This window comes from Neospora caninum, chromosome IV (genome assembly GCF_000208865.1).
Source record: "Neospora caninum Liverpool complete genome, chromosome IV".
Lineage (NCBI taxonomy): Eukaryota > Apicomplexa > Conoidasida > Eucoccidiorida > Sarcocystidae > Neospora > Neospora caninum.
Window position 1 is genome coordinate 1,231,211 of NC_018389.1, and position 10,731 is coordinate 1,241,941.

At 57.4% G+C, this 10,731-nt stretch overlaps 1 protein-coding gene across 1 annotated transcript; it reads left to right on the plus strand.

The window, feature by feature from the left end:
- Positions 1–846: 846 nt before the first annotated feature.
- On the plus strand, positions 847–10,363 carry NCLIV_011070 (aar147wp, related; the record flags this gene model as incomplete). Its single annotated transcript, XM_003880623.1, has 10 exons — positions 847–1,854; positions 2,254–2,601; positions 2,710–2,834; positions 3,141–5,099; positions 5,488–5,618; positions 6,003–6,172; positions 6,968–7,219; positions 7,759–8,790; positions 9,119–9,577; positions 10,247–10,363. The coding sequence occupies 10 exons, from the start codon at positions 847–849 to the stop codon at positions 10,361–10,363; spliced, it is 5,601 nt and encodes a 1,866-aa protein (XP_003880672.1).
- Between the last annotated feature and the right edge of the window lie 368 nt (positions 10,364–10,731).

A 10,731-nucleotide genomic window follows, 5' to 3' on the forward strand; every position in this document is an offset into this window, starting at 1 on the left:
TCGCTTCCTCTCTTGTTTTGCCGCTCTGCGCGGCGTGCCTCGGCTACACGGCATTTTCGTAACCCGTTCCCTTTTCGTCCGATTCTTCCGCGGTCTCTACAGGAAGGAAAACTCCCACCAATCTTGTCCCTGGGACGCGTGTCCTGCGGCGAAGTGTACAGCGGCTCTCGCCTGCGGTTTTGCCGTCGAAACGCCAAAGCCTACGAAAGCGCAACTTCCAGAGGAGACAAGAGCTCCAAACCTGCGCGTCTCTCTGCCCTCGGAAATCCGCTGGCTCGCCTCCACGGTTTCGACCCCGTCGCGTTCGGCCTTCACGTCTGCCTGTTGCATTCGACACGGCTTCCACCGCCAGGCCGAGGAGTGAGGCGGCGTTCCTTCTCTTTTGAATATCTTTTTACCCTCCGACTCAGAAAACGTTTCCTCGAAACCTCTCCTTTCCTTCCTCTGGATGCGAAATCGTCTCTCTCCATCCTCGCTGCTTCCGGATATCTCCCCCGTCCCTTCTTTCCTATTGGTCTCCCAGCCACTCCTATTCTCTTGTCCCAACCTTCTCGACTTCCCTCCCAGATTTCAACTGCCTTCGAGACAGTCGAGTTCTCTTGCTGCGGGCTGTCGACATGCTCTAATTGAGCTACCGCTGCCCCGCCTGGGCGTCTCCCGCACCGACGCCCGCTGCGTTGCGATGAATCCCGTTTGTCTTCTTTCTCCGATCTGCCCCTCTGCCGTCTTCTCTCTCTCTGTGTGCCCTCGTCTTTCTTCCTTCTCTCTTCTTCTGTTTGTTTCCTGCGCCTTCTCGCAGCCACTTGCGCCGCAACGCGAGGCGGCCGTGCTCTGTCGCCCATCAGAATGGACCCGGCTCGCACGGCTCCCAGACGTCCGGAGAAACTGTCTCGCTCGCAGAAGCTGCTTGTAAGCCAGGTCACGAGTCTCCTCGCGGCTTCTGAGCAGACCGCCCTCTCGCTGCTTCAGACAGCGAACTGGGATGTCAATGCAGCAGTAGATCTCTTCTTCTCGCAGCGGCCGGGTCCCGCTGGTTCTCAGCCTGCGCCGCTGGTTGAGCCTGCTCGCCGAGGCTCGTCAAACAGACAGCGCCGCGAAGAAGTCCCGCAACCCTTCCTCGCCACTCCTGTCTCGCGCAAAAGGCAGGGCGGATCCAACTCCGTTTCCTGCACGGCAAATCCTGCCTCTGCCCAGGCCGCGAATCCCTCGTCGCCCATTCTCCTCGACGACACGAGCGATGGAGAGACTCCGGAAACGCGCACGCAGGACACAGACTTTGATCCGCTCTCGAAGCTCGACGAAGGCGGCGGAGACCCCGCGGCTGTGCAGGGGAGAGCCCACACAGAGACAGCGCGCGAGCGGGGAGTCGCGGCTTCAGGTCGGTTTTGTCGAAAACGCCATGTGACAGAGGACGGCGTTGCGGAGTCTGGGAAGGCCCAGCTGAAAGAAGACGCCTCCAGACTGGAAAGCCGCCGACAATGGGGGCTCGCGGAGACACGGTTCCACTCTGGCAAGACAGCAGAAGACGTAGACGCGCAGACGGCTCCAGCGGCCGTTCCAGGCTGCCGGGAGAAAGAGTCTCAGACTATTTCTGATGGTCCCGCAGCCAAGCGCGCGAGACCCGGTGCGGAGGCTCTGAGCTGGCGGCCGCGAGGAAGAGAGGTACAGACGGCAGAGGCGGAAAAACTTCTCAAGTTTCTCCAACAAAAGTATGCGTGGAGGCAACAAGAGATTCTGCGAAGCCAAAGCCTCCTCAGCTCGGCGGGAGTCAAAGCGGACTGGACTACCTACGTCGGCTACCTCACTCTCGATGCGACCATCATCACTGCCGCCTTCACCCGCCCGCTTCCTCAGGTCGGTCTCGTTTTCTCTCGCTCGCACACTGGCAAGCGCGGCTTACGCCTCATCTTGAGAGCGTGGGGGAGTTCACAGGGCCTGGACCACATGCAGCTTCCAGTGAAAACCCTAGGCACCTTTCGAGGGGGGCAGCCTCGCTATTTTCCTGCGTGCGGAAAACAGAGATCGTTTCTGGAGAGCATCAGATGCCGTGCGTGGATCTACACAATGGAGGATCTGTGGAGAAGGTTAGTGAGCTCGCGTGCGCCCGCGCCACCAAGCCGGCCCTCGAATAGAAACAGGCAAGGCGAGGGAAGAAGGGACAGCTGCCACGCGCTCCCGACTTTTGCCGCGCGTTGGTTTTTTGGTGATGAGCGACATTTGCGGTCTGGCCTCGTGTGCCTGAGTGCCCTTCAGCCGCAGATGCGCTTTGTCGGGGACGTCCGCGTTCAGCTTCCCGCCGCGAGAGGGACGTTTTTTCTTCCTCGGAAGGCGGCTCCGAAGCTTTACCGCGTGGATCCAGGGTTCGACGAGATTCGCGAGGATGCGCGAAAGCTGTTTGCGGCGAAGAAACTTTCGGGAGATTCCGGCGGCTCTGCGCGCACAGGCAAGAAGCGCACGCTGCCGGCTCTAACGACCCTGCTAGAGAATCTCACAGATGCCTCCTGCACGCTTCGTCTGCTTCTTGGTGAGCGAGAGGCAGGACGAATCCAAAAAAGCCTCTCCAAGGAACTCCTCCTTCTTCTCCTTCTCGATGTCATCAAGGTAAGAAGACACCAGTTTTTTAGGCGCCCTTCGCTTCTGCTGTCTGGCTCTTCGGTCGGTGGTTTTTCATCTCCACTTTCCTTTTCGGCGTCTCCGAAATCCTCGCAGGTCCACATCACGTGGGTCCCTGGGGCGCCTCCCGCCTTTCCTCTCCGTGTCGGCACGACGGTGACTGTGGCGGTCTACGTCTTTTTAACTTCCAATCTCTTCAGCCTCGAAAGGGCGAAAAACAGGTCAGAAACACCAGAAAGAACAGCCCCTGCCGAGAACCCAACGCCACTTCGGTGCATCTGCACTTCTCCGTGTGCTTCTTCGATTCCGCGAACGGCTTCGTCTTCGTCCTCTCTCCCGAAAAGGAACTGCGTAGGCGGTCTCAGGAGGAATCCGTGTCGGTTCGTTGTGCTCCAGGTCGCCGCGCCGTTCTTCACGTCCCGTCCATTTGCTCCTTGTTCGTTTGCGTCCGCGGTCTCTGCGTGCTTCATCTCTCTCCGTTCCCCAGACGCGTCTTGTTCACTTGTGTGCTGTCCGCCCATTTTCAGCGTGAGTTTGGATCTCGGCGGACAGTGCAGCCACGCCCTGGCGACGCTGTTCCAAGCAGTGCGCGCGCCGATGAAGAGCCGAGCGGATCTCGTGGGAGTCCTTCCATCAGCGCCGTGTCCATCTGCGGCGGAACCCGCGGGTCCGGGTGTCCTGACAGCGCATCGGGTTCTCGACGGCAGCGCGTCCGCGGCAGGGGACGAGGACGAGGGCGGACGACGCGAAGAGGAAGGACACGAAGCGGAAGACGACAGTGAATCTGAAGATGAAGAAGCTCTGGATGCCGGCAACCGTCTTTCCGACCTCGTCCTGGGCACTGAAACGGCGCTGCCGTCCTGCGCCTCGTCGTCGCTCTCGGCCGCGCCACCGAGTCTTCGCGCCTGCTCTGCCTCCCTCGCCCCTGCCTCGGCCCCTCCCCCTGCATGTGGTTCTGTCTCTGCAGGGGCCTTCGCGTCGAGTCGAGGCGGGGAAGTGTCCACTCGAGGGCGCCTGCGTCCGTCCCGTCGCGTTTTTCGGACGAGCCTCCGACGGTACCAAGAGGAAGGCTTGTACTGGTTGGTGTCTCGCGAATCCAGGGACTTCGACTACTCGGCGGCCAAGAAGCAGATGGACAAGTGCAAACACCCAGACGAGCGGTTGGCATTTCTGCCTCCTTCTTGGCTCCGTCTCGAACTCCCTTCCAGCTTGCCTTCTTGGCTGCATGCGCCGCATGCAGCCTCTGCCCCCAGTCGCGGATCGAATGGCGGGAGCGACCGTTCGCCCTTCACTGAGAAGCGTTCGGGGGCCGGTGGCGAGGTCTTGGACGCTCGAGAAGATCCTTTCTTCAGGTGGAACGGAGACAGACAGAACGCCATTCGGCATCTCTTTTGCAACTTCGACGCCTGCGCATTCTCTCTCGCGTGTCCCACTTCCTCGAAAGCCGTCACCGGCGGCATTCTCGGCGACGCGATGGGGCTCGGAAAGACCGTGCAGCTCCTCGCGCTGGTTTCGACCGACCTCGTGCCTGCCTACGACCCTGGAGGAGCTGAGGGGGACGGCGCGCCGGCGACCGGAGACAGTCGTGACGCACAAGACGAGACCGAAGAACTCAAAGGACGCGAAGGGCCGAGGCGCCGGCAGGCAGCCGGAAGCCGAGCCGAAGCAGAGGAAAAGAGAGAGGATGAAAGGTCCGCGGGAGGGCGCGCGACAGGTCTGAGTCGCTCCACGGCATCCAGGCAACAAAAGCCAGGCTGCGAGAGAGAGGTCTGTGCTTCCTCGTCAAAGGCAGACGAATGTCTTCCTCTTGCTCCGCCGCCTCGCCCAGAGGTGATTGCGCAGCATCTCAAACCCGACGCGGAGGGCTACTATCCGGGCGGGACGCTGATTGTCGTGCCGCTCTCTCTGCTTTCTCAGTGGCGTGAGGAGATTCGCACGCACATGCAGCCGGGAGTGTGCTCCGTCTACGAGTACTACGGTGCGGGCAGGAACAAGAATCCCGCGTTCCTCGCCTCGCACACTCTCGTGCTGACCACTTACCAGACTCTCGCGACAGACTTTCGGCAGGCTGGACGACGCCCAGGCCTTGCGACCGGGTGTCTCCCTAGTGCGAAGGCGTCCCCGAACGCGGGCGGCGCGTCCTTCTTCTCGCCTTCGTCTTGTGGGGACGGAAAGGAGAGAGAAGACCGGAGCAGAAATGCGCCTGGCGGCAGAAACGCCGTCGCGTCGCCACTCCACGCCATTTTCTTCTACCGCGTCGTCCTCGACGAAGGCCACATCATCAAGAGCGCGCCCTCGAGCCAGAGCCAGGCTTGTTGCGCCATCAACGCCGAACGCAGGCAAGAAACACCCCGAGAAGGGACCGGAAAAGGGCGTCGGCTGAGAGACGGGAGGAATGCGGACCGGCCAGAGAACAAAAAGATCAAACAAACGGGAGCTCCGGAGGAGAGAACACACGGGCGCAGCCACACACTCTGCTGGATGGCGTTGGAAAGAATAGGGCGTTTTGGGGATATGCCCAGATTCCAGCTGTTCTGGAGACGCCTCGGTCGTTTGTGTGTACTATCCACGCCGGGACTTACATCCCTGCAGAGGTTCAGAGTCGAATATCAGACTGTATCTCTGCATAACGCATCTATATATAAATGTGCTGTTTGTCAACGGCAGTCATTCCTTCTCGCATGCAGGAAGCCGCCGTGGAACGGCCGTCTAGCGTTTCGAGTGGACAGAGATAAACTGTCACGGTCCGTATGGAGCGCGTTTGAAAGAACAGGGTTTTGATCTGCTAATCCGTTAAACCGTGTGCTTCCTCTCAGGTGCACAGTCCATAATTCAGCCCCTAGGGAAGCCCCGGTGTATGTTTGTTTTTTCCAGGTGGATGCTCACGGGGACGCCTCTGCAGAACGACGTGAGCGACGCATTCGCTCTCGTCAAATTTCTCAAAATTCGGCCTATGGGGACGGCAGCCTGGTGGAACGCGCATGTCGCGCAGCCTATGGAGCGGGGTACGCAATCCGTCACTGAGCACATGCAGTCTTCAGATTTCGTTTTTAAAGGCGTTCAACATGGGACAACGGGCGCTGCCCCGTCTTCTACAGTCCTCCGTCCGTTTCTTCAGAGAAAGATAGAGGCTACCAAATGCAGCCACGACGGCCCACGGGCAGGGCACAAACGGCCTAGGGCACTCGACCCGAAAGTCGTCCACCGAGCGTCGAGTCACGCGTCTGCAGATACACATGTGCTTCCGGGGCCTCCACGTATGTGTAGATATTTGTGGATTGATGTATGTAGGAGCCAGATGTGTGTGTGCAGCTCTGCGCAATTGTTCGATCGGCATTCGCGTCCGCGAGCGTCTCGCGTGTGTTTTCGGCTCTGCGCTGTTTTTCCAGGCCAAACAGCTGCAGCGATTAGCACGGTGCGTAGCATTTTGCTGCCTCTGATGCTTCGCCGCCACGCCAACTCGAGGGGTGAAGACGGAAAACCGATTCTGCCGCTTCCTCCCATCTCCTTCCACTGCTTCAGCGTGTGCCTCACCCCGTTCGAGCGCGCACTCTACATGGTAAGACTGGCCGCAGCGGTGAGGGTCAAGCGGAGCCAGCCGCCCAAAAAAAAACGCCGCCTACTCGAAGGTGCACTCATCGGGAGTTGTGTGTAGAGAGGTTCTCTATGGAGATGCGTGAATGGAAATGCGTGAATGGAGATGCGGAGAAGGAGGACAAAAGCACACGTGGGGTGTCTCCATTAGATGCAAGAACCAAGATGCAGAGCTCAGGTGGTCGCGCATGAGAGACACCTGCCGAATTCCCGAATCTGTTTTTACATAGCTCTGGAGAGGGTCTGCGTAGATCCCCGCACGTTTAGCCGTCGATGGGTTTGTGGAAACAAGGAGACCTCAGATCCGGGCATCGGAACAGCTGAAGGTCCGCGAGGCGACCAGATCGGCAGAGTACGCCACGTAGTAGTCATAGTACTCGTGAGACAGATAGGCTTTGGGGGTGATGTTTCATGTTCCTGTCTCAGATCCTTGTACCTTCTTCGTCTTCTCTCTCCGAACCTTTGATCTCTCTGGCCCTCTCTGTCGTGTTTCGCCCGAGGGTCGTGGTCCGTCCCCGTCTCTCTGCGGTGGGATCCACGGTGGCTCTCAATCGAAGCCAAGACGCGAAGACGAAGAGACGAGAGAGTGCCAAGTGGTCCCCCTTGGTCACGCATCTCCAGAGGAGGCTCACATTTTTTTCTCCGTCGTTTCTCTCCTTTCCTCTCTACTTCTGGCTGGCGCACCCTCTCGCACTCTCTTTTCCTCTCGTTTCGTCATCTCTTTCCTCTCTCCTGTGTCGCCTGCGATGTGGATTTTCAGGCGTTCTTCACGCGGAGCCGCGAAGAGTTTGAGAGGCTGTTGAAGGCGGGGGTAGTCATGACCAACTACTCGCATGTCCTTCTCCTTCTTCTTCGTCTGCGGCAGCTGTGTTGTCATCCTTCCCTCGTTACAGCCCGAAGCCGAGACCTGCAGGAGCGCATTCTCTCGGGAAGCACAGAGGACGTTGATCGCCTTCTTGGTTCCCTTATTCGACGAAAAGAGACGGGCGATGCCACTGCAGAGGCAGACCGCGTAGGCTAATGAGGGGATCTCCACTCTTCTCGTATTCGTACTGTTTCCCCTCGCCGTGCTGGTCCTTATCCAGAGGTGTCCTCTGCGTCGCGTTGGTTCTTCTCTCTCGCTTCTCGCCTAGCTTCTTGCATATCTGGGTTTTCTTCCACCTGTTTCTCCTGCTGGTGTTTGCCTAGTTTTCTGCCCTCCGTATTTCCGTCTTCAGAGCTCATCTCTCTCTCTGCGATCCTTCCTCTTTTCTCTTCCCATTACAGCTTCTTTCCTTTTGCCCCGGTGGTTTTCGTGCGAGCCGCCGTCCTTCTGTCGATGCTTTTCGCGTGCCATCCTGGTCTCTCTGTCCCCCCTTGTCTGCTCGTTTCCTCCGTCCTCTTGTTGGAGTCTTCCCCGTGACTAGGTAGGAATTTTTATGCAGGTATGATACAACCAAACGAAGATGAAACAGATGAAAAGTTTTGCGCCACTCGATTCCCTTCTTTGAATTGCTAAACAGTCAAAACTGGATCCTCTAATGTGTTTGCATCCACTTTGCTTCATCTCAGGCGTCGCCGCTCTTCGTGAGCAGCGTCGTGCAGGAGGTGCGAGAAGGTCGCGTGGAAGATTGCCCGATCTGTCTGGATTTCCCTGCCGAGCCAGTCCTGCTGGTTTCGTGTTGCCACACGCTCTGCCACTCTTGTGCGATGAATTTGTTGCGGAGAAAGCGGAATGAGTGCCCGATTTGTCGGCGGAAATTCGAGCGGAATCAAGTCATGCTTCTTCCCCCGCCAGCACTTCTCTCTGGGGCGAGTGCCGAAGCAAGTAAAACGGCCGAGCTCGACGGGGAGGAGGCTCAGAGAGAGACGGCCGGAGGCGTTGCTCCGACCTCGTCTGCTGATGAGGCGGGAAAGAACGGGAGCAGCGCAAGCAAGAACGAACAGGGACGAGAAAAGAAAGACGAAGAGTTCTTCTTCAGCACCAAACTCAAGGTTGCTATTGCTCTGGTGGCAGAGGACGTGCGACAAGGCCGCAGCTGTGTCATCTTTTCACAGTGGACGTCGATGCTGGACACGATCGAGAGAGGCTTTGCTGAGTACGAGAGACAGAGAAGAAGCAAAGAGGCGAACGCGGATCAGGCACCTATTCTGCCGTACAGGAGACTCGATGGCAGTATGACTAGCTCACAAAGACAGGCGGTTTTATCCTGGTTCGCCCACAGCAAGAGCGCTGCAAATGAGCCTGCGTTCTGGGCCGAACAGGAGGCAGATGGAGGAAGAGGTGGGAGCAAATCGCTTTCCTCCGGCCCCAGAAAGAGCCAAGACCGCGACGGGGGGCCGTTCGCGGGAATTTTCCAAGATCTCAGGGACGCGAAAGATGGCGCGAGGGAGACAGCGGAAGCGGCAACGAGGAGCGAGACAGCAGACGGACGCGCGCTTCAGAGGCAGCCCGGCGGGGAAGGACGCATTCTTCTTTGTTCTTTGAAGGCGGGGAATGTGGGGTTGAACCTCACGCGAGCGTCCCGGTGTTACCTCATGGACGGCTGGTGGAACCCTCAAGTGGAAAACCAAGCTATGAAACGGATCTGGCGATTCGGCCAGGTGAGACAGTAAACAGCGGTGTGCCGGTACAATCGTTTTGTTTGCTCAGTTCCTTCTTCCACGGTTTTTTTCGGGAACTAGGTACAAACAAGGAGGCTGTGTGGGCACTATGGGTTGGATTTCCCTTCTCTGTCTTATTGAAGAGTTGCACTGCAGTCCTAGTACTCAGGCCCGAGGGGGAGAACACGGGACTTGTTGCAGTTTGTGTCGAGATCTTCGTGCGGGTATATCGTGACTTCGTGTGTGTTTTGAAGCGGCCGGTGGGGCTCTGTGATTCCTTCTGCGACAAAGGTTTCTGCGCTGTGTTGACTTTCGCCGGTTTTTCTAGGACAAACCCGTGAAGGTGGTCCGCTTTGTATGTGTGCGGACCGTCGAAGAGCGTCTAGAAGAAATCAAGGAATTCAAAGGCTGGATGGCCCGGGGCGTCTGCGAGGTTGGTTCAGGCGTGGATGACGTTGACGGACAGGGCGCCCCGAGTTCTGGAAGGCCAGAGTCATTTGACGAAGATAAACAACGGGGTCGTCTCTCTATCGACGAGTTGAAACGGCTATTCAGAGGCTTCGAAACCGAAGAGCTCGCGGGTGCAGAAATGCATGACACCCGGAGATATCCCGGCCCCGCGCTCGAACACTTGGGGACCGATGAAGTGGGTAGTTACAGCACAGAGGGCAGCGCCGAATCTGCTACAGAGGCATCACCCGAGCGGCCAGATACCGGCGGCGCACAGCAGGTGCGGATGCCGTCCCGGCCCGCCGCACTCGAGGCTGCAGAAGCGTCGATGGAAAAGGTAGGCAGTGCATCCAACAGCAGCTTACAGCAGGCACACGTATAGCACTGGCGAGGAAGGCACCGCTGGTGAACAGAGTTGCTGAGAGGCCTTCCGTGGTTGTCTTAGATCCGCACCGGAGAAAAAACTGAAGGGTGAAGCAATGGGGAAGTGAGGTTTTCGAAGATCAATTGGTACGCTGTGGCGAGAAGCACAAATGCGAAAAACCATCTCGGCAGGATGGCAACTAAAGCCGCAGGGTGCATCGTGTCGTCTCGCATGATACAACGGCGCAGCATGCCCCGTTAGAAGAAGGCCTTACTCACTTCTGTCGCTCAACGTGAGGAGGAGAGTCACCCAGATAATTTGTCGAGTGTCGACAGCTACATCGGTGACAATGCAAAGAGGACAGAGGCAGCTGCTGTAGAGTCGAACCTTGCAGCAGAACGACAGGTAAATCTCGCTGAGGTACCATGGTTGCGAGTCCTCTCGACGGAGGTAAATAGAGGAAATCAGAAGAGGAAAAGATGGAGATAAACATTCCATTTCAGTGGTAACCGCGAGGGCGCTGTGCAACGTCACTTGTGGACGAGAAGAATCTTGTCCTGAGGCGAGCTCTCAGCGGTAAGACAGTTGAGTGTTCATTCTCAAGGTGTCCGTTCTTTTCTGTCATGCCAATCCTCTCAACAGTCTCTTGCGCGAGCTTTCCAGTTTTCAACAGAGCTAATGATTGGACCCATCCACGTGATTATTACGAAATGGAAAGCGAATTCCATGGTGGCCTGGTATGCTGCGAGATGTATTTGAGTGTTTCGGAAAGGTGTCAGAGATTACGCTTGTCTGAAACGTTACTGTTCTTGACTTCAGTGGAAGCATCTGGTACCGTTATGTACCACCATGAACGAAACCTGTCGGAATTCGATCCCGACCGTCTGCGAGCGTGGACGCAATTCGATGAGGTATGCCTCAAGTTGCTCTGTCTTGTCATCCGCGATCCAGAACTGTACAACTCAAATCGAGTAAATAAACATTATAGTACCTAGGATACTGAATATTACTCCAGTGATCAGATTCAGACAACCAACTTCTTTATGAGTGATGTACATCATGGCCCCACTGGACTACGGTGCCCTTACAGGCATGGCGCGACGCCCCTTTGCAGCAGGTTCGCTGTC